Source organism: Vanacampus margaritifer, chromosome 2 (assembly GCF_051991255.1).
Source record: "Vanacampus margaritifer isolate UIUO_Vmar chromosome 2, RoL_Vmar_1.0, whole genome shotgun sequence".
Classification (NCBI taxonomy): Eukaryota; Metazoa; Chordata; class Actinopteri; order Syngnathiformes; family Syngnathidae; genus Vanacampus; species Vanacampus margaritifer.
In genome coordinates, this window is record NC_135433.1 from 9,726,601 (window position 1) to 9,747,072 (window position 20,472).

The 20,472-nt window shown below is 40.8% G+C and overlaps 2 protein-coding genes across 4 annotated transcripts in view; both read right to left on the reverse strand.

The window, feature by feature from the left end:
• The window catches only part of nherf1b (NHERF family PDZ scaffold protein 1b), a 35,666-nt gene extending 18,376 nt beyond the window's left edge, over nucleotides 1–17,290 (reverse strand). The window contains exon 1 of one of the 2 annotated variants that reach the window (XM_077556704.1): nucleotides 16,242–17,290. In XM_077556704.1, coding sequence (XP_077412830.1) covers nucleotides 16,242–16,760 — 519 coding nt within the window. In that variant the 5' untranslated portion in view covers nucleotides 16,761–17,290. The remainder of the gene's footprint in view (nucleotides 1–16,241) is intronic. The other variant, XM_077556702.1, reaches the window with a different exon arrangement.
• The window catches only part of LOC144043177 (ras-related protein Rab-37), an 85,910-nt gene that overhangs the window by 55,813 nt on the left and 9,625 nt on the right, over nucleotides 1–20,472 (reverse strand). For both annotated transcript variants that reach the window (XM_077556475.1, XM_077556476.1), the window contains exon 9: nucleotides 18,832–18,988. In XM_077556475.1, coding sequence (XP_077412601.1) covers nucleotides 18,883–18,988 — 106 coding nt within the window. In that variant the 3' untranslated portion in view covers nucleotides 18,832–18,882. The remainder of the gene's footprint in view (nucleotides 1–18,831; nucleotides 18,989–20,472) is intronic.

Consider the following 20,472-nt stretch of genomic DNA (forward strand, 5'->3'; position numbering starts at 1 on the left):
CGCTAACGATCTGTTGGCTGATGACAGGACACATTGTGCTGAACAGAGTGTGGTTTGATCTGCGAGGCAGTTTGTGGTTTGTGTGAGTGGCGCCGAGTGTGTGTTTGTGTTGTGTGTGATTGGTTGAAGGGCCGCCACTCATTCTGCTAGCATGCGCAACGGAAAGCGCGCAAAGTGAAGCACCCCTGGCTGCGCGGCCCTGCTCATCCCTCGCAACTTTTCTTATTGTTGCACAACAGGAAGAGATCAAATGTGTAAGTGGATTTTTTTTTTTTTGGACAATTTAAATAGGCCTCCTTCTGTGCAAGCATCTGTTACAGTAAGCTGCGCTTGATAGTGAAGCTGTCACGCTCAGCTGGTCACTCTTTCAAGTCTCTATTTGGCTTATTCTCCTCTGGTTCCCGCCCCCTCTCAATGAGGGGGCGGCGCTCCCGCAAGATTGGCTCCTTTGATCACGCGTCAAGAAAAAGCGCACGGTGACACTCCGCCGATCACCATGGTTACGCCGTGACGCCACAAATCAGGCGGCCTCGCGCACCTTGTGATTGTCATGTGTCGTTTTTGGCACCGATTAACAACGTCCCAGACGAGCGTCCTAAACGTTTGATGGCCGCACTATTGTGAACCTGGTACCCCCCCCCCCCCCCTTTTAAGCGCCACACTGCAGGTTTTGTGCTCACGCAGGGATGGGGGTGTTGGATTTCAAGCAGGACCACTGGACCAGCTGCAAGGCAGGCAGAGGAGGGAAACAAAGCAGGCTACTGTCCCCCACTTCCATTCCAGGATGGGACAAACTCCACAAAAGACACTAAAGCTACATTCTCCAGAGGGTTCCCATTACAATAGACTCCACAGGGGAAAAGGCCTGAAAACGGACAAACAATGTCAGTCAACACAGCCGACTGTGATAAGACAAAATGGGGAGATATTGATTAACCGACTGGGCTATCTAGAAGATGGCCCTGCAGGTCCTGCCTAAGTCTGCTTCTTTTTTTAAACACATCGAGATGACCTCCCACTGACTGACAGCTCACTCCTATCAGACAAGTTCTATCTTCTCAGCCAGTCTTCCTGCCACCTGCAGAGCGTATCCCAAAACTGTGCTGTGGCCAGTGGGGTGATTTTGAAAATACATTCAATGATTCAGAGGGTTTTGACGCACACTGTTGTCATATTTACAAATGAACAATGACATCCAACACACGTCCACGGACGTCTGAATCCGTCTGCTTGAACCTCGATCAAAATCTAGTTACACCACCTGCGCCACAACTTAGACCTGCTTTGAGCTGGTCTAAAGTTTAGCCTATATTCGGACATCAAGCTGTCAGGTGCACCAGGAGCGTGTAAAAGAAAACACTTTCAGTCCGCCGGACCAACCAGCATGTTGCAGTGGAGTCTGCCAAATTTCCAAACACGCTAAAAGTGGCTTGCACCAGCAGAAAAATCAAGAAGTGACACTTTTTGTCTGCTATCTATAGAAAAAGAGCCCTATAAGTTGCTTATTTGGGTTGTCCCGATCCAATTTCAAAAAACTGGGCCGACCGTGTGATTTTTAGCTGATCAGTATCGGCTGAAAAAGATCCGATTTTTACATTTTCACAGATAACATACATTGACCAGTTGTATCGGTACATGTTATCGGTGACTACTCAAGAGTTGAGTATTCATACTCGTATCGGTAAAAATAAAAGTGGTATTGAACATCCCGAGTTATTGGATCAGGACTATGAGTCTTTTTATTTATTATTTATATATATATATATAAAAATTATTTATTTATGTATTATTATTATTATTAATATTATCTATTTATTTTATTTCTATTTGAAGCAGACCCTCAAAATGAAGTGACTTTGGACTCGGGTGCAAAAAAAACCCGACATTCCTATTGCCTATGGTTGTTAACGGTTGTTTGTGATGTGCCCGGGTGTACTCCGCCGCTGGCCAAAAGTCAGCTGGGATATGCTCCAGCTAACCCTGACCCTAAACAGGATGAGCAGCAGAGAATGGGTGGGTGGATGCTGTATTGTTGTCGTACAGTAGTTAGCAGTGGCAAAGCAGAAATGTTTCTTATACTTTTATTGCCATTTTTTTAGCTACATGTGAAGAATTGTTATACTAATCAATCAATCACTGTGCAGATACCGTGTACCCAATGATGACCTCGTTTCGTGTATTTGAGTCGCCTCAAATGTATTTACAGTTAAGTAGTAATAATATAAGGTGGAGACTAGCAATGATGGTAAAGAAATTGATTGCCAATAAAGTTATGCATTGATAAATTAGTATTCCTTTGCCAAATTAACTTTGCACATACTGTCATGTTGACTTGTCATGAAACAAATTACATGCGTAAGTAAAAGCATCGCTGTAGAGCAAAGACAGTATAAAGTATAATAACAATTGTGTGTATTGCATGGTGGGAAAGGAGGAGGACAAATAGGGGTGAGTCTATTTGAGGGTGAGCAGCAAGTCATTTCCCCCTCCACCCACCCCCAGGCAGGGCGCGGCCCTCCCGCTTATTGTCCGGCCGGGGTGGTGAACCTTTAGCAGAATGGAATGTGGCATTGTGGACTCTCGCTCCGGTAGCGACAAAATCACTATCACCAGAAACACACCCACCCACTTTTACACACATGGACCCAAGGCAGGTTTCAAGCCCTGCCTGGGCCGCAATGGCCTTGGACTCATGACAGTACAGTGGAGCTGTTGTTTGGACTGGCGTCACTAAGACGCGTTAGTGACACGCAGAATTATGATTTGCATACGTGACAAATTGAGAGCAATTGTTTGCATTGAGTGTTTCATGAAAACAGTTCTTTTTGTGAACAGCACGCTTGCTTTATATGAGTCATCGCTATTATTTTTCATGACGGTCTTTTCTACTATTCGGTGACATTTGGAAATCTGTCTTCATAAACGCTAACAATGATAGACCAACCTGTCACAATATTTTATTTAGAGATAGACCAATATGCTTTTTTCAGGGCCGAAACCGATTATCGGTAAAACCGATATTTGAAGCCAATACACATTTGCAGAAAAAAAAAGTTGGTGTCAAAATTTTAAATAATAAAATAATAATAAAAACTCCAGCACTTGACTGCTTAAATGCCTTCAATGACATGTTTATTAAACAGCTTTTGTGATTTGCAACATGTTAAAGGTTTTTTGTTTGCCATCAGCTTTTGCACCAACTATAATGTGGCTTCCGCACACTAACTCCCAAATAGCCACTAATTTGCGGGCTAACTGTTAGCTCGCAGGCTAACCATTCACCCACACACTAACCCCGGGATAACTCCCAAATAGCCGCTAAAAAACGGCTATTAGGTTAGCTCGCGGGTTAACCTAATTGCCATTAATTTGCGAGCTAGCCGGTTAGCTCACGGGCTAATAGCCGCTAATTCGCGAGCTAACAGTTAACCCGCGAGCTAACCTAATAGCCGTTAATTTGCGAGCTAGCCGGATAGCTCACGGGCTAATAGCTGCTAATTCGCGAGCTAACAGTTAACCCGCGAGCTAACCTAATAGCCGTTAATTTGCGAGCTAACTGTTAGCTTGCGGGCTAACCGTTCACCCACACGCTAACCACCCCGAGATTACTCCCCAATAACCGCTAAAAAAAATGGCTATTAGGTTAGCTAATTGCTGCTTATTGGCTGTTAGCACTGCACAAGCAACCAATCAGATGGTGCTGTGGTCGGGCCAATACTGCAGGGAGTCAACAGCCGCTGACTCAGAGCAAACGGAGGAGAAAAGCGCCCATTGGAGCAAAAATAACAGTTTTTAATATATCGGCCATCAAAACAAAAAAAGAGGCTGATGCCGATATTCATAAAATGTTGAATATCGGCGCCGATTATCGGCCAGACCGATCAGTCTATCCCTAATTTTATTATATAATTTCTTTCAACAAATAGAATATAATTTCACTGTGCTTGAGTAATATCCGATGCAATAAAATGATATAAAAGAACTCTTCCTGAGGTCAAAGGTTAAAATGTAATTGCCAATTTCAACTGTTATTCAACTGCACTTAAGCATTATTGTTCTTTTTGAGCCCCTAAAGAGTTTTTTCAGTTGTCTTGCACTGAAGATTTTCACAGTCATTTAGTTGTGTGTTGCTGCTGGCAACAGAGCATATCGTACCTACTTCACAGAGGGAAGCGGGCTCTTAAAGGTTTTGACAATGAAATATTAAATTCTGCATCTGAATGCGACTTTGGTCAGCTAAGCTCGTATTTGTAGCCTCATTGTTGACTCAGATCTCTGTGTGACACAGCGCACAACTTTGCTGGATGGCGTAATGGCCACCAAAAGTCACAGTTTCGTCCATATATTTGACGCCATTGGAGTATTTAACCATTTGTCACGCCACTTAAATGCCTTATATGACAAATTAACTTTAAAAAAATGTTGTATTATCAACATCTAATTTTAATGATGTATCGTCATACAAAAAGGTAATTATATTTTGCTTTATTTGATATTTTTTTTAGCTTATAAGATCGTTGCCTCACAGAGATGCATGTGGCGTCCATTTTGAAAACCCACTCTAGTGACCAAATATGGTCGCCCGCTCTATTACATGCTATCTTGAGGCTTGATTTAGCTTGCGTGTAGGTGACATGGCAAAAGCTGCACCAGGTTTTGTGGAGGTAAGATTTATTTTGTGTTCCTCCCTTTCTGTTGTTTTTGTGGTGGGCAGCCCAGTGACGCATGTGGTTAGCATGTCTGCCTCACAGTCAAAAGCAAGGATCGGGGTTCCTTCTCCCATTTTTACTAGGGGTTTTCTGACAACATGCATGTTTCATTCGTACCTTGAATGAGAGTGAGAGTGTTGCTGGTGACCAGTATTTTTTTTTAATCCACTAACCACATCATTCTAAACTACAAAATCATTTATGTATTTGTCATTGAAAAAACTAGCAAGTAGTCACACAGTAAGAAACAAAAAACATTGAAAAATAGGCATCCAGGATTTGAGATGCATCCATAATCAGTGATGAACTTAAGAGCAACAATCTGAATCCAATTTTAACAGAATCATAGCAATACCAAAATTGCCCACCGTGTTTTTCCTTGGATACAAAGCCATACATTACATGCTTGAAATGGCACTTTCCTATAAATAATGCAGGATGGGGAAATATCTAAACAGGTCGCTGCATATTCAATACTATAACATCCTCTTGCAGACTTATCACATGGACCATTTCCTCTGAAAGCCAACAATCAACAATTAGAGGCGGGAAGGGTGACTCCTAAATGTGACTCGTGCATGTGAAGTCAACAAAAAGACACTAGCACACGTACAGTATACGTGCAACCATGTGAACACGAGCCCTTTCAACACACACACACACACACACACACACACACACACTATCTATGATAAAGTGCAGGCAGCACTGAGTGAACCACGAAGTATATTTGATCCTGTACGTCAACGTCATGCAATAGTGAGACATGAACAAAACCCGCTTGAGTAATACACAAAGTATCAGCTGGAATTTCTGTTTACTTTGAACCTTGACTAATATTTAACTTGTCTATATCTGTATCTGTTACCTTTTATCGTTTTATATGTTTTGTGTCATTGCAGTTGCTGCGTTATCTCCGCCACAAAATCACTATCAGCAAAATGCTCTTAGGCTTAAATTGTTCAGTTCATTGCACTGTGTGTATGCAATACATTACGGTGGCAAGTATTTCAAACTTTTAATAGTCAAAAAAGACATTGTACATGTAGAAAGTAGAACCTATAGTAGTAGCTCAACAAAGCATTACACCTACAAAATGAGAAAAGATATTGTGGCTTAATCGTATCTTGACGCGAAACTGAGTGCAAGAAGATTATGACATCACCTATGGGAAGTTGAGCTACAATATATCCATGCAGACCTCCACATACTGTAACTGCCGTGTAGAGGGACAATCAAAAAGACAAGGTGGGGTAACCTTCCACCGATAACAATGACAGGAAACCAGTGCAAATGTTCTGCAGTCCTGGCAAGGCGGAGACTCCTGAACAGTAACAGGCAATCATTATTGTAGCTGCTGCTAATCTCCACTAACTGACAAATGAACATCAAAATTGGCCCTTTAATATTCTCAAGTGTCATCTGGCTCTTTCCCCCCGGGCCATTTCATCAGATGCTGCAAATGGGGAGTGAAAAAGGTCAAATCTGATAAGAAGCTCATGGAATTGAGATTCAGACACAAAAGTCGTGCAGCGCAAATTTGCATTGCATCATGGCCGCTTAGAGTACTGACTTTATTATTTAGACAAACTATTACAGGTCTCTCTTGGTTCGATACCACTAAAGAATACAGTGATTCGTTTTCTTTTGATGACTATAAATTGCCTATTGGTTAATTGGCTACTGCATGTTTGTACTCATACTCGTGAAAATGCTGTCATATATTGTACTATTCAATTCTGTCCCTCCTGAGCGTGCTGTGAACCTCTTGAGCAATTTGGACTTTCCAATTGTTTCAACCTGATTTTGTTGTTCAATCTGAACCATTTAATTTTATATGAAATAACAGGTGTAGGTTTATCAATTCAATGCATTGTCCTTTTTTTGCCTTTTTTTTTTTAAATCAATTGTGTAGTCATAACTTAACTTAAGAGTTTTTGATCAATTCATGTAGATGCAAAAGTAAGTGAACCCTGAGCTGCATTGCTTAAAACAAGCAGTCAAGTAGGATCAGTTAGGACAAATTGGTAGCTAAACTAACCACTGAAATAGACCAATGAAATGAGAGGTTTAGCGAAGAAATTGTGCATCTCTGACTGAAACGGAGACAAAACCACGTCACTTTAGTCTTGCCCAGGTGAACCCATACAGGTCAACCATGCTGAGAGGAAGAGAAATCTCAGGGGACCTCAGCAAGTGGCAGCACATCTGTCTGGGGAAAGCTATAAAGTCATCTAAAAAAAAATGAGCTTCATCATTCCACTGTGAAGCAGATCATCTGCAACTAGAGAACCCTGAAAATTACTACAATCCTGCCTAGAAGTGGACGACCTTCTAAAGATATCAGCAAGAACCACAAGAAAAATAATAATTCAGGTAAAAAGCTAACTCAAACTCGATTTGCAGACCTCTTTTGCTGCATCTGGGACATGTGCATGCTTCAACAATCAGAAGAAAGAAGGCTTTCATGGAAGGCTTGCTAGGTAGAAGCCTCTGCTCACAAAAAAAGATCAAAGCTGCCCATCTCAACTTTGCCAGAGAGTACTTGGACAAACCTGAAGCTTTTTGGAAGTCCCTTCTGTGGACAGATGAGTCCAAAATTGAACTGTTTGGTCACAACTAAAACATGTTTGGAGAAAGTTTCTTCCTACAGTGAAGCAGGGTAGTGAGAATGTTAAATTCTGGGCTGGCTTTTCATCCTCAAGACCTGGACAACTCACACAATCCAGGGAATCATGAATTCAGAGGAAAATTGTGAAATCCTGGATCATAACCTGAAGCCGTCCTTTGTAAAGTTACAGCCTGGTAGATGATGGCTCGTGCAACATGACAATAATCCAAAGCATTCTAGAAATACAACCAAGGAATGTCTGAAGAACAAAATTCATGTTCTGGATGTGCCCAGTCAAAGTCCTGATTTAAATTCTTTCAAAATACTGCGGCGGGACATGAAGCGGGCAGTTTATGCTAGACGCAAATCCATCCTCTCTCAACTGGCTGCATTTTGCAAGGAAGAGTGGCAAAAATCAGCCAAAGTAGATGTGAAAGACTGATAAGTCACTAAAGAAAGTGTTTGGATGAAGTTCTCATTGCAAAAGGTGCAATGTCCGATTAAGTGAGAGGTTCACATACTTTTGCACCCATGAAATCTGAGTTTTTCTTAAATCAACAACTTTTGCTCGATAATGAATGACAATATCATCATTCTTTTTGTTCAAGTCCATAATTTTCAATGTCAGCATTGTAGATTTGGGTACGACTAAACATTTAATAAGGTTATTTTAATATTTTATACAAAAAAATCTGACCATGCCTGCAGGGTTCACAAACTTTTGAGCAGCACTGTATATTTTTAGAGAGGGGGTAATATTCAGAGAGAAAAAACACACATTTACAAGAAAAAAAAAACGTGTATAGTTGCAACATTCCGAAGTGGCAAATTTGCGAGAAAAAACTCCCAAATTTACGAGAAATAAACTCACAGTTTTGCTAGAAGTACACGTAGCGTACTCGGATGCTTGTGCCAATACTTTTCGGTCGGGTTTTCAAATAAGGAGATAGTAATTGCTTTAGCGCTGATTAACCATATCATATTTAGCCTTCACACTTTGAAGCGTTGGGTACAAGTCGCTAAATTGATGTGTTGAATCTGTTGTTCTCAGTCATTCACTTGCATTTACCTAAAGTCTGCTAGCGTCTGCTAGTGTTTGTCATCTGATAAGGGGTCAGGAAGTGTTGTCGCTGTAGCTTGCCGTGTATGACGAGTAAAGTTTAAGAAGAAAGCCTTTTCGTTTTATAAAGATTGTCCCATTTACCGGCAACAAATCCTCACGTTAGCTCCTGGTGAACAAAAGCCAGCACCTCCTCCAGACTATCGCTACGCTAGTACGCAAGTTTCTGTGTTTTTTTTCTTGCAAATCTGCGATTTTTTTTTCTCGGTATATTACACCCTCTCTAAGAATATATATATTTTTATATACGTGGCCCTAATACGCCATCATACAGTTGAAGTTTCCTGTAAACTAACTCAAGACAATCACTTGTGTATTTGAGCAAACACATTGTCTTGTAAATGTCTGCTAGCTTAATGCTATAACATAATGCTATAGACTTACAAACCCAATTCCCAAAAAGTTGGGACACAATGCAAATTGTGAATAAAAACTGAATGCAATTATGTGGAAGTGCAAATTTCAATATTTTGTTCAGAATAGAACATAGATGACAGGTCAAAAGTTTAAACTGAGTAAATGTATCATTTTAAGGGGAAAATATGTTGATTGTCAATTTCATGGTGTCAACAAATCTAAAAAAAAAAAGTTGGGACGCTATATCATAACTGACTCAAGAGGACAAGGACAACCCAAGTTGTTATCAGCACTCAGTTTATAAGCCTGCATCTGTGATGGTATAGGGTGACATTTCCACATCTGGAAAGGTATATTGAGATTGGAGAACAACATATGCTCCCATCCAGGCATCATCACTTTCAGAGAAGATCTTGCATTTCTCAGCACGATAATGCCAGACCACATGCAGCACCAATTACAACATCATGGCTGCGTAGGAAAAGGATCCCGCCGGGTATTGAAATGGCCAGCCTGCAGTCCACTTCTTTCACTTCTAGAGCACATTTGGCGCATCATAAAGAGAAATGTGCATAAAAGAAAGCCCAAGACAGTCGAACAGTTCGAGAGACGCGTCTTAGACAAGAATGGGACGGCATTCCTATTTCGAAACTTGTCTCCTCGATCCCCAGACATTTGCAGACTGTTGTAAGAAGAAGAGGGGATGCCTCACAGTGGTGAAAACGGCCTTGTCCCAACTTTTTGGAGATTTGTTGACACCATGGAATTTAAAATCAACATACAGACGCTCCCCTACTTACGAACATTCGAGTTACGAACAACGGTACATACGAACATTTCTGCGCGTACAGTATGTCGAAAAATGTTCGGAAAGAGATGCTGTAAGTTAGATTTTGTATTGCGCGTAGTGCTTCTTTCCGCCGCTAATACCGACGCTTGGCGCTGTGAGAGCTCATTGGAGGCTGAGCAACGTGGCGAGGAGGAGGAGGAAGAAACGCCGGTCCCCATGAAGCAGGAAATAACTTTTGAAGCCGATTCCAGCGACGACGAAGAATCTCTCATGACATAAAATCCTCCTCTTCCTCCTCCTCCATCATCTCCTTAAGCATTGAGCACATCTTCCAAAGGTAAGTTAAACTTCATTTTATTTATCTTATTACGTACATGTACATACTGTGTGTGTCTCTCGCTCTCTCTCTCTAACATACGTAGTACAGTACAGTACTGTACGTATTCTCTCCATTTTATTAAAAGTTTTTTTCAGTACAAACCAATGCAGGTTACTTGTACAAGCCTTAAACATACTTATATAAACCTTCAATATACTTATATAGGCTTTAAACATAAATTATAATACAAAATATAGCACTGAAGCAACTTACGAACAAATTCACCTTACGAACGATCGTCCCGAACGTAACTCGTTCGTAAGGTGGGGAGCGTCTGTAGTAAAATATTAAAATTTGGCATTTCCACATACTTGCATTCAGTTTTTATCCACACTTTGTATAGTGTCCCAACTTTTTGGGAATTGGGTTTGTACATCATTTTTGTTTGTCAACAGGTTGTATATAAATAAAAGTCTGCTGGTGCTATCAGCTATTTAAACATACATTTTTTTTTCTCCAATATAAAGATACAAAGACTCGGTCAGCACTTATGCACTGCTAGGTTATGTTGTTTGATTGCACACTGCTTGATCCCATGTTTACTCTTGACGCATTGTGCAGATGGCCTAATGGTACAATTCACTTTGGCCTGCAGGCTGCAGGTACAGGACGTGCTGGAACAAGCATTGTTGGCTTTTCATGACAACTTTCTGCTGTTTTGACGGTTGTAGGGCGCACGCGCACAAAGAGACTTTTGGGACCAACCAAGTGTAAATTGAACTCAAGGGACATTAGTGTCTCCATGTTGCATTCATTTCAGAGTGCGTTTCTAATACAGCTCGACATCCCGGGATTTTCTCCCAACATCATGTGCAGCATTCCTTTTGCCCAAACCCTGAGGTCCCGCCAGGATGACACACAAGCATGCAAACACAACACGCACGCACTGACACCCAAGCACGTCCGTCTGGCCGGATCTTTGAAGCAACACAAAAGAGGGTAACGAAGAGAAACGCCCCCTCCCGGAAGCCAGGGAGAATCTTACGATGTTGCCATGGTTACACAGATGTTCTCGCACCACGTGATGAGAAGTGCATTTAAATGTAAAGATGAACGTATTATAGGTGAGAGTGAGACTGCGCACAAATGAAGGTCACAACATGGAGAAGTGAACCAGCCAACAAAATAACTGAGGCTTCGTCGTCATCGTCAAACAAAGCGCAAAAATACACAGTGAGCTCCAAAGGTCGTTTTGCTGCTCGCTTACAAGGTACTAAAGCCATTAGCACTCCTTGCCTTTCTCAGTTAGAACTAAAGATCCAATAACGCATCAAGTTCATCTCAGTTTCTTTCTTTAAAAAAAAGCAAAGAAAAAAAGAGAGCATGTAAATCTATTATTATTATTTACAATTTTACATATGTTTAATTTTGTTTTCATTTTGACAAATACTGCAATCAACACAGATCAAAACAGAACAAACAGGCCTAAAGTGTACTTCTGCTTCCCAACAACTAATTCTCTTCTCTTTTCGCGTGTGTGTGATTCAGATTACAATCAGAGGGTGGAGAGAAGTAGTAAATTATGCAAATTTCCGTGAAGAAGAATTATCATGGTGTGTGTGTGTGTGTGTGTGTGTGTGTGTGTGCGTGTGTGTGTGTGTGTGTGTGTGTTAGGGGGAATCACAATTATGTCCAATTGAATACAGTTAATGCCTACCGCAAATCATATAAAATACTTGTTGCTTCCCTCTTTCTTCAAATCTACTTTGCACGTCAAAATCGACTATGCTTAACTCATTCACTGCCATTGACGACTATAGACGTAAAAAAATTCATGTGAACTATTTCTATTAGTTTAACTTTTTGTTTCTTTTCATTTCATTTTTTTATGAAAACCTAGAAAAAATGCTGTATTGTACATTTATAACAGATGTAAAATTTGTGATTAATCCTGAGTCAACTATTGAAGTCATGCGATTAATTACGATTACAAATTTTAATCGTCTGACGCTCCTTGTTTTTAATATAAAAAAATAAAATTAGGGGCGTCGGGATCATTTTTTTTAAAATTGTATTTAATCACATGGCTTCACTAGTTAACCAAGGATTAATCACAAATTGTATATCTGTTCTGAATGTGCAATAAAAAAAAATCTAGGTTTTCATACTCTTGTTAGCAAAAGTGAACTAATAGAAATAGTTCAAATGAATTTTTGACGTCTATAGCCGTCAATGGCAGTGAATGAGTTTTAATAATGAGTTTCACTGCAAGCACTTTTCTTTTTTTAAATAATAATTAACAAAGAAAATCTGTGGGGCAGCTGACCCTCGGCATGTCTTGCTTTTGTAGAAATTGCTTTTGCTTTGACACTATTTTGCTTCTGGCTGTGGACATGTTGGCCCCTCATCACATATCGCCACTGATGAAAGCAAGCAGGGGCTCAGACAGACAAACAGACGCAAACAGCCTCGGGGGTAAACAACCAGAATGCAGTGGAAGACGCATGTTCCACAGTGGATGGAGACGCTTCTCGTCTAGTGCATTTTGAATGAACCCCGATGGTGCGTTCATGGCCTCACACACAGACAAGCGTGGGAACAAGATAAATACGAGCAAGCCCAGCAACAAGTGGAGACTGTGGAGGGAGAATGTGCTCATATAAACAAAGATCCAAAGTCTCAAAAAAATTGATTTAGTTTGATTTAAGGAGATTAAGTGGACAATGAGTGTGTCCTGCTCTTGTGGTTTGTTTTTCATTGTAAAATATTTGTCTTGGATAAAGAAAAATATTCATCTACCCGGTGGTGTCGTCATTAGATCAATCTGGTTATTTGTTTGAAAACGCATTTAAAATGACAAAACACACAAATTTACAACTTATCCAATATAAAATTATTCACAGAACATACATTACTCAATATATGATGAAGAAAATGGGACTCTCAGACTCCGACATTTGTCTCCAATGCTTACAAAACACTACAGACACTTATGTTCATGCTTTATGGTTATGTACTCCGGTTATGTATTTCTGGACTAAAGTCTTAGAAAAACTTTCCGCTATTTTGGACTGTAGGATACCTTTATCTCCAAACTTGTGTTTGCTAGGTGACCTAACAACAACTGACTTACCACATAAACAATTTCAATCTACACTTGTAGCCCTTACTATCGCTAAAAAAACAATTCTTGTTAACTGGAAAAATAAACAAACTCTGAATATCGACCAATGGTCTAACCTTCTCATAAATCACATTTTAATGGAAAAAATATCTGCCTCAAATAAAAACCAAATATCAAAATTTATAGAAACATGGTCTACGTATATAGAATTTTTTAACCTAATTCCGGTTACTTAATTCTGTCTGTTAGCGAGAGCCACCACATCGTGATAACTTACATTGATGTTTCTGCATTTGGCAATTTATTATTATATTATATTATTAGTATGGGATTTTTTTTAATGGGCTTTAGGTGAACTGATGAATACACACACGCTCGCACGCACGCACACACACACACACACACACACACGCACATACACATACTCACCCACATACAAAAAAAAAAAAGTATATATATATATATATATATATGTATATGTATATATATATATGTATATATATTAAAAAAAAAAAACATTTATTAAATTTTTTTAATTTATTTGTTTGTTTTTTTAAAAAAAGGAGAGCAATGATGATGTCAAATCGAATGAACAATACTGAGCTCTCCTGGGAAAAAAAAGAAGAAGAAAAAAAAAGAAAAAAAAAAAGATCAGTCTGATTATTGGCAGGGCACAGTGATAAAGTAGCTTCTTCCAAGATGTGAATTAAAGACAGATGCAGGGCATAACCCCATTATTCCAAAATATTTGCAAAGAGGACGTTGATGGGCCCTTGTTGTGTTTTGGTGATCTGACCCGCGTTGTTTGTCCTATCTCAGCACCCACAGCAAATGTCCAGCCAGCATGAGCATGTGGGCGCAGCTCGCTACGTTACTGACACAGAGGAGCTATTCTTCACGGCGCTCTCAGCATTTAATCTCATTTGCAGAGGTCACTCGAAAATGTCACCTGAGGCTTTCCACCTCTAGTTTGCCAGCTTCTGTGTGTCGTGTACACACACCAGTTACAACACGTGCATTATATGACAAATAATACATTCTGATAACAATGTTCAGTTTCAACTTTTCATTCAACAAGTTGCGATTTGAGATGACAGTGGTGCAACTGCCCTGTAAATAATCTGTCGTTCCAAAATGCTGTCCTTCTTGTTTACAAACAGCACCACAGTGCAGTTCAACATTCACTGTGCAACCACAAGAATGATGGGGTCAGCAATCATTTTGAAAGTGACAGCTGATTCTGAGGTACTGATTAAGTGCCCAAGTAAGTTTGATACATAATTCAGAAATAATAAATGTTATTATTAAGAGTTGATAGTATTCATCATGGGTATGTTTCTCACAATAATTGTCAATAATGATTTTTATCTGTATCATTTTGTTAGCCTAATAACACAATTGACCAAATCATTTGAATTTACTATCACAATCTCTTTTTTTTTTTTTTGAAGTGCTTGCTAAAAATTGTGTAAATTGTCAGCCATCCATGACGGGGTAATCAGCAAAGGTTGAATCGAGGTCACTTGACTCTTCTTGTGTTTTTTCCCCCTTGTTTTCCCAAAACATTTTTTTTTTAAATAATGTGATTTAAGATATGCAACACTTCTATAAATCTATAAATATCAATATCTATTTTCATTTTCAAATGATCAATTCTGCAACGATCCTAGAAAATTACAATGTCGCATCACTAGTGTGCTATTTTTTTAGAACAGGCCCCTGGGGGACTCGTGAACCTTGAGAGCTACCCAGTGCCCGAGGGCACCATGGTGGTGAACCCCGGTGTAGGGACTCTGCTAACATTGTGCAAACTATGATATCCGACCAGTCAAGTGATTTCGATGACCAATTTGTACAGAATGTTTTCATACAACTAATGTTTACCACAGTCTTTTCACTTTTGGTATTTTCACAGACGAGCACACTTAGAAAGGGGCATTTGCACCATTGTGGGTGTAAACACAACCGACTAGCTTTGGCGCACAATCTTTGACAAAGTATTTTTTATAAGGAATTCAGGACATCTAAGATGACAGCTGTGAAGTGGGCACTTGGACACCGCCTTCCAACCCGATTGTTTAAGTCTGAGAGTGTCACCTCATAGCTGTACTGCTGCAAAGGAGAGTGATTTTAGAAATATAATAATAATAATGATAATGATAATAATATGTTCAATTAATTGATTTCTACAATGATTCATATGATTTCATGCACCCTGTTGTCATGTTTATGAATTAAAATATGATGATATCCACCATACATATACATAGAACTCTGAATCTGTTACACCACCTGTGCCACAATTTAGACCTGCTCCCAGCTAGTCTAAAATTTAGTTGACTTTCGGCCACCAAATTGTTAGGTACGCCGGGGGCTTATAAAAGAAAAAGCCCCTCGGTCTGCCTGAAAACCCAGCAGAGCGTAGTGCAGTTTACAAAATTCCACATTAAATTCAGCTTGCACTGGCACGAAAAACACAATGCACCCATTTTTACGCCCAATGAAAGCACACTGTCCATGAAAATATAGCCCAATGACTTCACATATCTTGGTCAGACACTGGTTAGGTACTCCAGATTCCCACATTCTGAATACTGAAGGTACGATAGGCGTGATGTGTGCCCTGACACTGACTGGCGTCAAGCCGGTCGTGTACCTGCCTACCTAAAGGCAGCAGCGTTTGGTGCCGTGCCAACCCACCCTTGACCCTAATTAGGGAAGAATTATTCTTGATGTACAGTATGGATTATGTCTTGTGCCAGGGTAAAACCCACCCGTTTTTGGTGTTAAAAAATTCTGTCTAATCTGAAAAATAAAAATAAAATTGTCGTGTATTTTCTTTACTCGTTATCATTAGCTAATTTTGCATTTTTTTGTTACTCAAAAGTCTTTTTTCTCCCCTATTGTTTGTTCTTAGCACTAATAAAAGTAAACTATTTTATGTGCATAAAAGTTTTTTCCCATTGTGCCAAATTATTAAAAACTGGTGTTGGATATAATTGTAATAAAAATATTATTTTAAATTTGTACTTAAACACATTTCAGAGTATCTACTTCATTGGTGTAAAGTTTGAGTAGTTTTGCCACCTCTGTGTGCCCATGAGAACGACACTTGAACTCTGTCAATGTAGTGTAATGTCAGACTCCTTCTTGTAGGTTTCATGAGAATGATAGTGCAAGTGTACCTGATGAAGTTCCTGAAGCGCCTCACCTTGTCTGAATCGACGCTCAGCTTCCTCTCGGCGTCCGCGTGAATCTCTCCGTTACTGTCCGGTACGGGTGTGCTCCCCCTGGACCCCCCGCTTCGCTCCTCCTCCGCCTCGACGCCCTCTGCTCGCCGCTCATCTCCATTTTCTGACCCCTTGTCCTCTTCATCCTCGAAGGGTAACGGGACCCCGTCGTTGACGTACTCCTTCAGACACTTGATGTTGTGCTTCTTCAGCAGCTGCTCCGTGTCCGGGTCCATCACGATGAGCTCCAGCCGGCCCGAAGTAACTCTTATCCGGCCCACGACTTGCTGGTGGCTCTCGTTCTCCACGTCCTCCCCGTTGACGAACACCAGACGGTCCCCGGCGCGGAGCCCCGACAATTCAGCCGGGCTGTCGGGCTCCACCAGCCGGATGAACTGACCGGTCTTTCCCTTCTCCCCGTGGAGGTGGAAGCCGTAGCCGTTGTCACCTTTATCCAGCGTACAGAGCCGGGGACGCAAGTACTGGCTTTTACTCGGCATGATCGACTGCTTCTTTCGGCCGCGGCTCAACCTGTTGCTCGATACCCGTGGTGGAAAAGACTCGAAAAATGACCCGGAGTGATGCTGCTGCTGCTGCTGCTTGCTTCTGAGTGGGGAGCGTCAAACGAAGAAGTGCGAGCCCTTCGAACGAGTAGACGAGCGCGCTTTTTACTTTCACCGAATAACGGGTTCAAAGTCCGACAGGGGCTGGGTCCAATGCGTGACCCGCTTGCGGCGTGGAGCGAAGGTCCCGGTCCAAAAACTCCGTCAGCACACTCTCCACGACCCAAGTAGAAAGTCCACTCAGGAAGAGGGAGGTGCGTTCACGGACCAGCCCAGCTGGCCGCTTCATGCAAAGCAGTCGCAAAGCTATGGGAAACGAACGGGTCAACGGTTATTTCATTAGGTGCACTTGCACAACAAAAACGAATCCAATACAAAAGTTAATAAGGCGAATATTGCTCAGTTTCGCTTCGTTTAGTGTTGATGTTACAAAATGCTGACACGAAGGCAACCAAAATAACATAATACTGTATAGGCTACCTGTCAGTGGGATGCACTGCGTGGGAGCTAGCAGATTAATATATATATATATATATATATATATATATATATATATAGAGAGAGAGAGAGAGAGAGAGAGAGAGAGAGAGAGAGAGAGAGAGAGATTCCAGGCCCTTGTACAGCTCGAAACTCTTAACAAAATATTTTCCACGTAGAGTGAGCTGATAAGTGGACAAAAGACAAGCATACTAACAGAGAAATGCAAAGCAGTTGGAGAAGCACTGATAAGTAGGTGTGCTTAAAGCTGTGTAGCTCATTAGAGGTAAAGGATTGAGAAAGCAAAATGATGCACACTCTGACTCATATGTGAAATGAGGAGGAGGAAGAGGAGGTGTGAAAGCTGGTACAGTGAATCACAGATGTGCTTCATGTTTACGACTAACTCCACCACATACAACTCACGTATAGAACCAACGGCAAGGTCGCAATTGAGACGTCGTGTGAAGATATAGAAAGAATAGATCACCACGGTGGCCTGTAAATGCTCCACATTTACTTTTGGGTTGCACAAAATAAACAGGCTCACTGCTGCCACACTGTGGCTCATTGACCTCAGCACAACCTGACTCCCACAGCTTTCCCTCAAAATACCGTACCAACACGCGCACAAACACTTGTATAAAACAGCACCACATACATTACAAAATATACTTTATATATATATATATATATAATATGATAACAAAGCACTTTTTCGTGGCACTTTGTGATCAACGTGACACCTCTAAGAAGGAACAAACGTGACAAGCAAACATTGAAAATGAACATTGTACAAATTAAGACAATACAGTGCATGGAACAAATACAGCTTCTGTACAGTCTCCACAACAACATCAATTGTTAACAGAGAGACGGTTATGTTTCAGAGTGTTTGTGAAACAAGAGTGTACATGTTTTGGGGATTCCCTAAGCATGGCAGGAAATAATCTCTGGTGCAACAGTGGAAAGATCCTGCAGCAAATCATTGAATGAAGTTCACGTGTGGCCTTCAAGTGGAGCACACACACAAAATGGGCAGAAGCCCTCAAACATTGATTTTATTCTAACAACATTACACGTGGTTATGTAGCTACAGTGCGACTGTGGCGCTGTGTATGCACACTCAGTGAAGATAAAGACTGTAAGGCCAAAAGGGATTCAGTTCACAGCCTTTGAAAAGGGACACGAAAGCAAAGTCATTATATTCCCTATCAACAGTCATATTGATTGTTCATATAAAACTTAACCAAGCACACTGCAAACATACTGCTCATTTCCCTGCAGACAGATAGCATATTGTAAATCTTGGCTTTTTTTTGTGTGTTTGTTTGATCACAACTGTCACCACAAAGACCACAACACATTTCTACAGAGTGATATTCACATTTTCGATAAGGGATGGCAATCGGATTCACTGTCATTCACTTGAGTGGAGAAGAGGACGACGCTCACTTCTTAGGATTAGTGCCGGGATTGGCTTTACTTACACCCCCCCCCCCCACCCCTTCTGTCTTGATCCCCTTCTCTGCGTGTGTTTAAGCGTATGTGTGTGTGTCTCCCGGCCCAGTGTCGGGTTTAGCTACTCAAGGCTGCAGCAACCGGTCTTGTGCTTCTGAGATTCGACGTAGTCGTGGATCTGGAACTTGGGCTCGTGTGGCTGATGGGTGGTTCTGTGCTTCAGCTCCCTGGTAGAACGAGAACGTGAAAGAGAGGAAGTCAGATATTGACGGGGCGGATGAGTAGTGGGATGGAGCGAATCAACTATAGAAGGAAGGTTAAGAAATGAAAAAAAAAAAAAGTGCATGTGATAGAGGGCTAGAAGGCTGTTTTCAGTATATCATAACCACAATTGGTCAAAATGTGCACTCATCAGCTGCAACATCATTATCTTTGCACAATCTAATACAGAGGGTCAGACTTTACATTGCCCTCAGAGGGCCAATTGTAACTGTCAAGCCAGATGAATCTGGATACAGTCTCCATCATATTAGCCATCAAGAACGACATTATGACATCAATAACAGCTCCTGCAATCAATTCTTATTTGTTTTTATAGACAAAGAAACAGACGCCTTTGTTGTTTCTATGTGCTTGTCATCATGAATTTTTTTTTTCCACATTCACGACCACTGTTAAAGCGTATTTACTTCGAGATGACCATTCTTGCTGTATCTTAATAAATCAGTCATTTATTGGGTTACAGTTACAATACAGATCAATATTTTGAACAGCCATCCCGGAGAGGAAGAGGGAATGTTGTTGTGAAAAATGCTAATTTACAGCGCCTACCCGGGGATGAGGATGACAGAGGACTTAGTCTGAAAATCAAAGAAGCCCACATCAACCACTATGCTGGATTTGTTACATTTTGTGGATGAAGACACCTGCTTGCTTTCCAACAGTTACCGCGGGAGAAGCTTTATTCTTTTGTAGGTACTGATTCGCCCCAGAGCTTTTGAGATTGCCTCACGTTTGAAGAGACAAAATTCGGAAAGTAAACATACAATTGTTTGTTATCATTAGCTTTTTTTTTGTCATCTTACTACCATGCTACATTAGCAGGAAGCTAAAGCTCCAACAACTGGCATTCCCACATTGGTAAAATCTGTAACTGTTTCAGAAAGTGGACTCGTGGCAACAGTTCCCATGCAAACAAAAGGCCAGTTTTGATTCAATCCAAAACTCGGGAGCATAATTACCGCAAAAAGCTCATGAGGCGTAGGAATAAGGTAGATCAATAGTGTCATATCTCTATAAAATTGCGGTAAGTATACCTCTGCAGGGGAGCTAATACTCCTTGCATACTCTCCGACAATGAGAGCACCGCTGCCACCTACTGTAGTGGATGTGCAATCACACTTTATTCTAGTACTGCAAGAAAAAACATGCTTTTGGTTAAAGCATTAGCATTAGCTTGGTGATTCTCCAAAAATAGAGCCTGATAGAAAAAATTTCAAAACTACTTGTACGATATATTTGTTGATTTCCATTTAAAGATATACACGTATTATATCTTATAAGTACAGCGACCAACTTTCATTAAAGGGGAAGTCAATAATATGCAGCCCCACTAGCCTAAATCAGTATACTGGTGAATATTCCGTTAGTGAAACATCAGTTAAGCAGCAAAATCCAATCAGGCGGCCATTTTGCCACTTGCTGTCGAGTG